Source organism: Pipistrellus hanaki, assembly GCF_964339955.1.
Source record: "Pipistrellus hanaki genome assembly, chromosome: 8".
In the NCBI taxonomy this organism is placed as follows: domain Eukaryota; kingdom Metazoa; phylum Chordata; class Mammalia; order Chiroptera; family Vespertilionidae; genus Pipistrellus; species Pipistrellus hanaki.
Genome location: NC_140510.1, coordinates 39621396 through 39633734, shown reverse-complemented (window position 1 = coordinate 39633734; position 12339 = coordinate 39621396). Strand labels below are relative to the sequence as shown.

Genomic DNA, 12339 nt, shown 5'->3' with positions numbered 1-12339 from the left:
AACAGTGTTATTTCCTTCATCAGTGTAATTTGCTTTGCATAAGTGCTTATGCATTCAGCCTCATAAATGCAAACCATCTTCTTTATGTCTTGCTTGTAGTCACTAATTATCAGAGAAATGCAAATTAAAACGACAATGAGGTATCACCTCACACCTGTCAGAATGGCTATCATCAACAAATCAACAAAGAACATTGTTGGCATTTTCCTCAAAAAAATTAAATATGGAACTGCCATTTGGCCCAGTGATCCCACTTTTAGGAATATACCCCAAGAATCCTGAAACACCAATCATAAAGAATGTATGCACGCCTGTGTTCATAGCAGCACAATTTACAAAGGCTAAGATCTGGCAATAGCCCAAGTGTCCATCAGTAGATGAATGGATCAAAAAGCTGTGGTACATTTACACCATGGAATACTATGCAGCAGTACAAAAGAAGGATCTCTTACCCTTTGAGATAGCATGAAGGGACTTGCAGAGGAATATGCTGAGCAAAATAAGCCAGTCAGAGAAAGATAAGTATCATACGATCTCACTCAAATGTGGGATCCAATGAACAAAATAAACTAATGAACAAAATATACCCGGAGACACAGAAGCATGGAACAGACAGTTGAATCTTAGAGGGAAGGCTGGGGTGGGTAAGTGCTTGGGAAGAGATCAACCTAAGAAGTTGTATGCATGTATGCATAATCCATGGACACAGATAATGAAGTGGTGAAGATCTGAGGTGGGGGGCAGGTGGACTAGAAGGGATTAATGGGGGACTTAAGAAAAATTTCAACAATAAAAATTTTAAATAGAAATAAAGTAAAAATGATCTGTCTGACTCATGCATACCAAGTTTCATCCTCATTATAATGAAATGTTGGCAAAAATAGCCATTTTTATATTTGGTCACGTTTTGGTGAGTCAATATTTTGTTGCTGTGGATAAAATGTAATGACTTTTAGGGAAACTAATTCAGATCCTAAGCTACCCACAAAATTAACTGAAGGACAGGGTATATACCATTCTTGCCCAAGTCATGGTGCCTGTAACACTGAATACAGGCTCTACCTAAGCCCAAAGATCAGTTGATCACCCAGATACCATCCACCCAACAGCTTCCTATAAGAAGTATAACTTTACAGTTAAGCAGTCCCTCAAAAGTTATACCGAAGCTCATGATTGGCTGTTACATGGTTTTGGTATCAGAACCTATGGCAGATTCAAAGGAACATTAGCGATGGCATGGACTGATATAAAGAAAATAGCTATGCTGAAACCGGTTTGGCTCAGTGGATAGAGCGTCGGCCTGTGGACTGAAAGGTCCCAGGTTCGATTCTGGTCAAGGGCATATTTCCAGTAGGGGGCGTGCAGGAGGCAGCTGATGGATGTTTCTCACCGATGTTTTTAATCTCTCTATCCCTCTCTCTTTCTCTCTGTAAAAAGAATCAATAAAATGTATATTTAAAAAACATAGCTAGGAAGAGTATCTGACAGATCACAACAAAGGGGAACATACTGAAATGACACCAATCTAGAAACCAGTGTTTTGTTTTCAATCATTATTCATCATTCTATACTATTGTATTATGAGTCTGAGTCAACAAGAAAAATATCAGTTATTTTATCAGTGCCCTGATTAAAAGGGCAGGAATGCATATAATGAATACTATTTGGAAACATTTTGTTCTAAAGAGACTACTTTAACAACAACAACAAAAAATAAAGAAAAAAAATAAGAGCACTAGCTACTTGCTAAGAAAATGTAATTAAGTGATAAACCAGCTCTTTAAGCTTCATAGTGAAATCATAAATTCAGTTGCTTACGTGACCAGAAAATATGGTAAAAGTACCTGATGTAACAGGGAAGGGGCACCATGACAAACTAGATGGTATGCCATGTCCAAAGCCGGCAGATGGTCATCAGATCCAGCCAACTGTTGCCCGGCAAAAATTAGTTCTTGGATTATAAGATCATTCAACTTGAAAAAAGGGAAACATAAGAATTCTTTTATATAATATAAAGTTGGCTGATTGCAAAACCCTCTGCTGGCCAAACACAACATGGCTGCAGGCCGCATGCCGCCCACAGACTGTCAGGTGGCAATTTTTCTGTTAGAGGGTGAGGTATTTGAACTATATTTACTAAGGATCATTTAGCCAGAAATGCCTTCATGATTGTTAAAAGGGATTGTTTTATGCAAATAAGATGGGATGGGGGGGGGGGAGAAAGTAATTTGCTGCAAAATGTATTATAATTTGGAGTCTTGAGGTGTGAAAGTGTGATTTAAAGAGAAAAATCACTTGACATCCTTGTTATATAATTAGAATATTTTATTTTGAGACTGTGAATTTTGAGATCATCCTTAACTGGTTTTAAACTGATAAGTATTTTGTTCCTTAGTTGTGGTCTCCACAACATTGAGTCAAAAATAACATTAAAAATAAAATGCTATGAATTTTTTTTTGAATTTTTTGACACCTTTTTGATTAAGGAGATCATGCTCTGTATTTTGCTGAGTATTAAAGAATCTTTATACAGTACCTTTTTTATAACCCACTGGAAATTTTCCTTTTCAGTAGCTGTCCTGACATTAAAGAAAAAGTGATTTATAAATTCTAAGAGTGATTTTACTTTTTTCTGTCTAGTCAGTTTTGTTTTTAATGCACCTTTTGCTTTTTTCAAAGTAAAAGAATTACAAAAGTATCTGTATACACCACTGCAAAATATTTTCCCAAATATTACATTGGGTAATCTTAACAGTCCACCAGCAAATTACACCGTTGCCATCCACATTTCATAGCTGGGTGTGATGTGCTTGACTTAGAACAAATACATAACGGGATGAGCAAAGCCAGTGGTCTGATTCTCATGCTTCGGATAATCACTCTTCACACACATCTCTAGAACCTTCTTTATGTCTTTTCCAGTTTCTTTCTATCCTAACAATCTAGCAACACCCTCCCAATAAAACCGTGTTAGACAAAATAGTATTCAACCCCCCAGAACACCACAGTAAGTGGCGTTACCACATGGTAACCCAGGCTGTTTGGATTGGGGACTAGGTCACTTTTAAAGTTCCCTTAATCATTAAAATCAAAGACTCTAATTTTAGAGAATTTAGAATGTAAATGTTTTTCCTTTTTATTGGATGTATTGGGTTGACACTGGTTAGAAAAAATTATACAGGTTTCAAGTGTACATTTCCAAAACCCATCATCTGTATTGTGTGTTCACCTCCCTAAGTCAGATCTACTTCCTTCACTCTTTACTCCCCAACACGCTCCTCTGCCTCCCACCCCACCTCCCAGAAACCACCATACTGTTGTTCTTGTCCTTGAGGTTTTTTTCCCTTTATTTTTCTTTTTTGTTCAGTCCTAACACCCCCTCACCTAGCTCCCCCACCCCTCTGACAGCCTACAGCCTGCTTTCTATCTATTATGAGTTTGTCTCTGTTTTGCTTGTTACTTAGTTTCTATCTATTATGAGTTTGTCTCTGTTTTGCTTGTTACTTAGTTTATTGGATTCCACATATGAGTGAATGTAAAATTATAAGGAAGATAGAAAGCTGGAAAATGTCATTTCCTGGTAAACTGATTCCCCCTGGTTTAAATTCTTACAATCGAACCACAAAGGTTTACACATAGTGGGCCCTCAGTTTGTTGACCTTCACACGTAGTGCTACCTCAGTTTGTTGACTAAGTGAACAGTCCCTACATCAAATTCATTTTATAGAGGACTTCTACTTTTAGTGTTCTGAAGATGGACCAAATTAAATATATTAAAGAGAATATGTAGCTCATGTGTTTCTTCCCCTCACTTTCCCCTTACTATTACTTTCTGATAAGACATCACATCTTCAGGCTAGGAATTATCAGGAAATGGACTGAGGAAGTTTTCAGATGAAATGGGTTAGTTCAATTAATACCAGATACTGCTGTGTTGGCCTCTTGGTTTATGAAGGTCAGCACACAAAGGAAGCCTGCTGCAGCCCAGCCAGAGTGACTCAGTGGTTGAGCATCAACCTATGAACCAGGAGGTCATAGTTTGATTCCTGGTGAGGGCACATGCCCAGGTTGCAGGCTTAATACCCAGTGTGGGGCATGCAGAAGGCAAGCAATCAATGATTCTCTCTCATCGTTGGTGTTTCTGTCTCTCTCTTCCTCTCCCTTCCTCTATAAAATAAGTAAAAAAATATATTTTTTTTAAAAAAAGAAGTAGACTGCCACAGAGTCTGCTCAGACATTTCATTTGGTCATCACTCCCCTTGAAGAATAATTGCAAGGCACCAGTTTTCAGTACCAGGAAGTTTGTAAGCCCTCTCAGAAGGCTCGTCACTGCATGCGCCTATAGTTTCGGCCAATGAATTCGCTCCCCTCTAATTGAAATGTTAAAGCTGTGAGTGTTCTGCCATGTCCCACCTATGAGATGATGAATATGCTGCATTGGTGGGCTGAGGGGGCTGGAGACTCTAATTACTTGTTATAGTCACCCTCGTAGTAATTGTTTTCTAGAGAGAAACCGTGGTAAATATGGTACTACATATATTTTTAAATATATTATAAAAAATAATAATAATGAAGGCCTGAGAGGTACAGGAACCCAAAGGAGTGTAATGAGTGCAGTGATGTGGCAGGCCTGGGAGAGGGCTGTGCAGCCGTTCTGGAGCCGGCCTGCCTGCTGTGCCTGCAGGTGTTTGCCTGGGGTCCCTGCCCTTAGGAGGTCTGAGGACACGGACAAATGAAGGCAGAGTCCCTAGCAGCGAGAATTACCCCGTGGGAATCTGGTGGAGGGGACCAGCTTTTTTAGACCGATGAACTGCTGAATAGCGTGTGTGTGTGTGTGTGTGTGTGTGTGTGTGTGTGTGTTACGGGTGGGGGTGGAGTGGTGAGCGCCTTAGATTAATATTTCCAGGAATGTGTGCTAAAAATAGATTCTAGAAGGCTCAGTCTTTTATTTCAGTTTCCTCCCATTCAGAAAGTTGTGTTTATACCCTTCATTTTCCTATGCAAGAGTTTCTTGGTAATTTGGAAGCTGAGACAGCACTGTGAAGGATGCCACAATTGTTTCCAGTTGTTTCGTTTCAAAATTGTGAAAAGGGAGGAAGTAAAGCGACAGGCAGCGACTGTTCAGTAATTAAAGATAAGTTATGAAACGGTCATAAGGATAACAATGGAAAAATGCTATGCCAACTGCCCAGTTTTATGGGAAATACAGACTTGTTCATTTGTACACACATAAATCAATCCTCTAACAATAAAATAACAAACGCTCTGGCTTTTTTCCTGTAGACTCTGTCGTTCTTGGGTAACATGGTAAAGTGCCTTAAAAGCAATTTTCTATTAAATAACACATTTTTTTTTAAACAAACACATTGCATTGTAATATTTGCCAGCTGTATTAATAATTGTCTGATACTATCAAACATAAAAATTGGTGTTTTGGAGCGATCCTTCAATTATCTTTAAGAACTGTTTTTCGTAATTTTCACTGTTTTCTGAGTTTTTATTGTACTTATGTAAGCTATTACTAAACAGCGGTGGGAGTTACTTTTTTTTTTTTTTTAATCACGTCTCTAATAATGTTTAAGATGGTATTGTTTCTGAGGTTTCTCTCTTTGTGTTTCAAAAAGAAACCGTATAAAAGCTGTTTTTAAAACCCATCTTATTATTTGGGTGCCAAGTAAGTGACAGGCATCTGCTGCTTCTCACTCACAGATAGCAGCAATACACTCAAAGGGAGCGTGCTTTTTTGTTCAAAGAACATTTAACTGTATGTTTTTCATCCATTTCACGTCAGAAATATCACCACCAATAAACGGAGCAATAATAACAACAACAAAAGTAAGTTTGGTTCTACTTTTGATTGGTATTAAAATTCAAGATGCTGATGAGAAGGCTCTTTGTGCTCCCACGGCCAGGATAGTCCCCTGAGCACTAGCTTCCTTAGCGCCCACTGACAGTAAGAACCAGAGGATGGTAAACTATTAACTTACGTATTTAAACAATACTGATGGCTTTAAAGCACTAGCTCTGTCCTTGTGTTTCAGGGATGTGAATAATTCCATTCCTTTAAGTTTATTTAATCAAAGCTCCATCTTGCCCTTTGCAGCCCTGCTGAGGTTATTGTTATTTAGTATGAATCAATAAACTTTCAATAATCTTGGTAATCACATCCAAAATTAGCGTGAGCATCGAAAATCGATCATGTTCCCCATAATTGTTCCAAACAAATAGTTTTGATAGGATTTTTGCTTAATTTCTGATGAAACAGAAATCTTATGAAATTGAATTCGTTTTGCTAGAGCCTTTGCAAAAAGGCCCAGCGAAAATAGCCAGCCTACTTGATTTAAACTTTATATTCCTGTCTCTTATAGTGATTGTAACTTACCTAGATTATTTTATGCATAGTTTTTATAAATGGCTAATTTACAAGAAAAAACACTTAAGCCGATACAGGTGGAAGGTTGCCCACCGTTTTTGCTTTGTTTTGTTTTTAATAATTATTCTAAATCTAAAGCTGAAATTTTTATAGTGAGCATTTTAAAAATAATTTTTGTTATGTATGTGTGTTAAGGCATGATAACAATGGCTTACCTCAGCTCACTGAAAGGAAACCAGGCCGCTTCACACGCATGTTGTGTTGTGTGGTGTGGTGTGGTGGTGCACTTATAGTAAATCCCGTTGCCTGGACTCCTAAATTATTTTCTGAAACCTTGTTTCAAGACATTTATTTAAATGTTTCTTCTGTATCAGTCTAATCAAAGTCTTACTCATAGTGTATGTGTATTCTTATGTTCTCAACTCTGTATTTTGATAGTCTGAACAACAACAACAAAAATCCTAATAGAAATTCCCTGGAAATAATTTACAGGACTAATGAATTTGTAGGTCTTTTAGACAGCTCTCCATTACAGTCACATTAATATTCTCTCCTTCTTATAAGGCTTGAAGTAAATCCCATGACACTACAAGAATTTAGATACTGATTACTTGCGATTGGTTCCTGGTGATTTGCTCTTAATAATTTCCAGTTGAATTTAATGAAAGTATGATTCCTGAAATGCTGCTTCATTAAAATTGCATATTTTCCTCTTTAAGTATGGTTTCGATCATTTCACCCATTTTGTGGTCTGTTTTCCTCTCCCTTAAAAACATAACGATTGAGAAAACAGAAACAATTAAGAATATCACTTTAGTTCTTCCTAGAATTCACACCGAGTTCCTCAGAGTGAAATGACATAAGTTGCATTTCATCCAGATTTACAATGTATTTATTTATTATTTTACTTTATTATTTTGCAATTTGATGAGATTGTTTCTAAAAGACAGACTTTGAAAAGAGGAAAAGTGAAGAAGGAATCTGTTGAATATACAAGGTCTTCAGTATTTTTACTTAAAAAAAAAAAAAATGGTAAAGCTTGATTAAGTTATGCTGTGCAGCTTTCAGACTTAATTTAACTGAGATGGTGATTTGCAAATGAATATCTACATGGATCCTTTTAAAAAATCCAAATGCAAATGAGTACAACTGTGGTAAAATATATTTGCAAATGAATCCTGTTGCTTTATTCATTTATTGTGTAATTACTGCAATCCTTCCTACCTTGTTTTCAGTATTTTTTAATCATTAAGTTGGAAGCATGACAGCAGTGCCAGCCCTGGCATGATTCTCTTTGACTAAAACCTTGTAAATTAACACAATTAGCACAGCATCATCCCGCTAATTAACTTCCAGTGTCTGGTGCAATGGTTTTGCAAACAAGGAAGAGGGAGTCAGAAGGGAATCAACATGCCATTCTGTTACCAAACTCTGTGCTATGTTCAGCTTTGCTCCGTAAGTCAAAGCTGGCTGTGTCAGAAGCCAGTCAGGCAATGAAGAGCGAAAGGGTTTGGAGGAAGAAAGCAGAGGCGGGTAGGAGCTGTCAAAATAGGCTGGGAAATTCAGAAGACAGCTGATGCCACAGAAGCTTCATTTAGACCAGGCCTCCTTCTTATCAAGGAATCTCTGCCAGAGGGCACAAGACAGTTTGCAAAATTCGCTTTGGGTAAGACAGAGGAGATTAAGGAGGCCCGCTTGATACCGCTGAACCAGACTAGCAAGTGTTCCAAAAAAGCGGAGATAAGGATGGGGATGAGCCTGCACTGGGAGCTAGAACAGGGTTCCAGGGCTCTTCTGTCACTGACCCATGTGAGTCCTCCAGGGTGCGCTATGGATCCCTTTGGGGGTGAGAAGGCGATGTCTAAGGTCTCCTTTAAAGTGTAACATTCAAATGATTCTGATTCCAACTGCTTAGCGTTTTCTTTTAAGTGGGAAAATTCTCTTGTGTTATACTTTAACACATGGCCACCTTGCTTCCGTTAGTAATCTCACAGATTCTATCTATACCCATAGCGTGCCATTACAGAGTTGTACCGCTCCGGTTTCTGCCCCACACCGCTTCCCATAGAAATGTAGTTAGAATCCAGATCCTCTCCTTCTCTCTCTATTCTTATCCCCCTATTCACCTCCCTCTCTCTCTCTCTCTCTCTCTCTCTCTCTCTCTCTCTCTCTCTCGACAGAGAATCTTCTCTCCTCTCAGTAGCTTGGAGCCTCTAAGGCAGAGAGAAGGATTGTAAGAGAAGGAGGGGGAATGCTAGCGAGAAGACGGACAGACAAGTGATGCCTGTATCTTTTTTTTCCGGGGCTCGACAACAGAACTGAGAGGCGGAAAGGAGCCAGTTGTAATTCATACCGAGTTGTGGGCTTTGTGCGATGCGAGCGGTGAAGCGCTGCCTGGGAGATTGCTTGGCTGCACTCCACGAAACAGATTTGAAACTGTCGTGGGCCACTTTAGATGAGAGTTGGATTATGGAATGACCTGCTCTGTCTGTGTCATATTGTTCTGTGCAGGGAGCATTATGCTGTGCTAACTAGGTGTTCAGTACCAAATAAGAGAGGTATCCTAGATGGGATCTGTCAGCTGTGTCTCATTTTTATATTGGCTAAAACCTGAAACAGAAACTGCGATGGGTAGTGGCGGAATAGCGAGACATTGCACATTAATACAGTCACTTGCTCGATATTTAAAACGGGTGCATATTTTATTGTAAGAACCTGTGATTGAATTCTCACTTGGCAGGAATGTGTGTGTACATATATATATATATATATATATATATATATATATATATATATGTGTGTGTGAGTGTGTGTGTGTGTGTGCGTGTGTGTTTCTGTGTGTGTAGCAAGTGACTTAATAGGCTTACAAGAAATACATTTGCCTATGAGTTAAAAATGGGGGAAAATTTAGGTCTTCTACAGAGTGTTCATTCGAATTTTTATTTTATTTTATTTACAGGGCTGAAATTCAATCCATGTTAAAGTGTGCATGTTATAGAGCTTATGACAGATGTTATAAACTGGGGGGATACTTTATAATGCGGACATGATTGGTAGATGATGATAGGTAACAAAAGAAGTTCTGATGAGTATCTAAGTGACTTACCTTTCCCCCCGCCCTCACCCTCAGGCTTGAAGATGCAGTGGACGCCAGAGCATGCCCAGTGGCCAGAGCAGCACTTTGACATCACCTCGACCACGCGGTCTCCTGCCCACAAAGTCGAAGCCTACCGAGGTCATTTGCAGCGCACCTATCAGTACGCCTGGGCAAACGACGACATCTCTGCCCTGACTGCATCCAACCTGCTCAAGAAGTATGCCGAGAAGTACTCCGGCATCTTGGAGGGCCCCGTGGACCGACCCGTACTCAGCAACTACTCGGACGCACCGTCGGGACTGGTGAACGGTCGGAAAAATGAAAACGAACCCTGGCAGCCGTCCTTGAACTCGGACGCCGTGTATCCCATGAACTGTGTCCCGGACGTGATCGCGGCCAGCAAAGCTGGGGTCGGGTCGGCCCTCCCTCCGGCAGATGTCTCTGCGAGCATCGGGAGCTCTCCCGGGGTGGCCAGCAACCTGACGGAACCCAGCTATTCCAGCAGCACCTGTGGAAGCCACACTGTACCTAGTCTCCACGCAGGGCTCCCGTCTCAGGAATACGCCCCCGGATACAACGGATCTTATTTGCATTCTACGTACAGTGGCCAGCCAGCACCTGCACTTCCCTCGCCTCATCCGTCTCCTCTGCATAGCTCTGGGCTCCTCCAGCCGCCGCCGCCTCCTCCCCCGCCACCCGCCCTGGTCCCAGGCTACAACGGGACTTCCAACCTCTCCAGTTACAGCTACCCCTCTGCCAGCTATCCCCCCCAAACTGCTGTGGGGTCTGGGTATAGCCCCGGGGGGGCGCCCCCTCCTCCCTCAGCATACCTGCCTTCAGGAATCCCAGCTCCCACCCCCCTGCCCCCCACCACGGTCCCCGGCTACACCTACCAGGGTCACGGCTTGACACCCATTGCGCCCTCTGCCCTGGCAAACAGTTCGGCGAGCTCCCTCAAAAGAAAAGCTTTCTATATGGCGGGGCAGGGCGACATGGACTCCAGTTATGGAAATTACAGCTACGGCCAACAGAGATCCACGCAGAGCCCCATGTACAGAATGCCCGACAACAGCATTTCAAACTCAAACCGGGGGAATGGCTTTGACAGAAGTGCTGAAGCATCATCCTTAGCGTTTAAGCCAACGAAGCAGCTCCTGTCCTCTGAGCAGCAGAGGAAATTCAGCAGCCAGTCCGGCCGGGCGCTGACCCCGCCCTCCTACAGCTCTGCTAAAACCGCGCTGGGCTCCAGGGCCAGCGAGCCCTTCGGGAAGTACACGCCGCCGGTCATGAGCGAGCACGGGGACGAGCACAGGCAGCTCCTCTCGCACCCCATGCCAGGCCCTGGGCTCCGTGCAGCTACCTCATCCAACCACTCCGTGGACGAGCAACTGAAGAACACTGACACGCACCTCCTGGACCTGGTCACCAACGAGATCATCGCCCAGGGACCCCCCGTGGACTGGAGCGACATCGCCGGCCTGGACCTGGTGAAGGCCGTCATTAAAGAGGAGGTGTTGTGGCCGGTGCTGCGATCCGACGCGTTCAGTGGGCTGACGGCCTTACCTCGGAGCATCCTTTTGTTCGGGCCTCGGGGGACAGGCAAGACGTTACTGGGCAGGTGCATAGCCAGTCAGCTGGGGGCCACGTTCTTCAAAATCGCCGGCTCCGGACTCGTCGCCAAGTGGCTGGGGGAGGCAGAGAAGATCATCCACGCCTCTTTCCTCGTGGCCAGGTGTCGCCAGCCCTCCGTGATCTTTGTCAGCGACATCGACCTGCTCCTCTCCTCTCAAGTGGGTGAGGAGCACAGTCCCGTCAGCCGGATGAGAACCGAGTTTCTGATGCAGCTGGACACCGTACTCACGTCGGCTGAGGACCAAATCGTAGTCATTTGTGCCACCAGTAAACCCGAGGAAATAGATGAATCTCTCCGGAGGTACTTCATGAAACGACTTTTAATCCCGCTTCCTGACAGCACAGCGAGGCACCAGATAATAGTACAACTGCTCTCACAGCACAATTACTGTCTCAACGAGAAGGAGTTTGCACTGCTCGTCCAGCGCACAGAAGGCTTCTCTGGACTCGACGTGGCTCATTTGTGTCAGGAAGCGGCGGTGGGCCCCCTCCACGCCATGCCGGCCACAGACCTCGCAGCCATCATGCCCAGCCAGCTGAGGCCCGTCACATACCAAGACTTTGAAAATGTGTTCTGCAAGATTCAGCCTAGCATATCTCAAAAAGAGCTTGATATGTATGTTGAGTGGAACAAAATGTTTGGTTGCAGTCAGTGATAACTTCTTTTTTTTTTTTAAGAAAAAAAAAAAGTGTAATGAATGTTGGCACACACACACACAAAACCTGCTACACAGGGCATAGCGCCCCTTTCCAGTAGTGTTTCAATTGCAAAGGATACTGGGGGAGAGGAAAAGGAAGTTGCATCGTTAGCGTCAGGGTAGGTTTGGAGGCGGGGAAACACGTGCATCGAATGAGAGCATCTGATCTGAAAGCCCCAGATGACAGAGAGCATCCGTGGATGCTCCGTTCGGCTCAAGCCAGGCGACACTCACCAAGGAGCAAGGTGCAAGTGTGTTGACTTCGGAAGGACATGAACCTCGTGTGTTGATTCCATTCTGCTGTTCTCGAGATTTAGTTGCTGTCAAGTGCCTGGAGTGGTGCTTTATTTTTTTGTTTGCCTCACAATTACATTGGTGGCATGTGCTAATATAAAGAGCTTTAACTTCAAACATTAGTGGACTAAAGAGATGAACGGTTGCGTTATGACAGAAAACCCAGATTTTTTGCCATGTTTAGAGCAACAGTATTCCTCAATCCTGTCTGTTCTGCGGTGTTAAGCTAAGAACAGGTAAAACAG

General features: G+C 42.6%; 1 protein-coding gene across 4 annotated transcripts in view; it reads left to right on the top strand.

The window, feature by feature from the left end:
* The window catches only part of FIGN (fidgetin, microtubule severing factor), a 118411-nt gene extending 106639 nt beyond the window's left edge, over positions 1-11772 (top strand). For all 4 annotated transcript variants that reach the window (XM_084891935.1, XM_084891934.1, XM_084891937.1 and 1 more), the window contains one exon: positions 9504-11772. In XM_084891935.1, the coding sequence (XP_084748061.1) occupies positions 9512-11758 (2247 nt within the window). In that variant the 5' untranslated portion in view covers positions 9504-9511 and the 3' untranslated portion in view covers positions 11759-11772. The remainder of the gene's footprint in view (positions 1-9503) is intronic.
* The last annotated feature ends 567 nt before the right edge of the window (positions 11773-12339 follow it).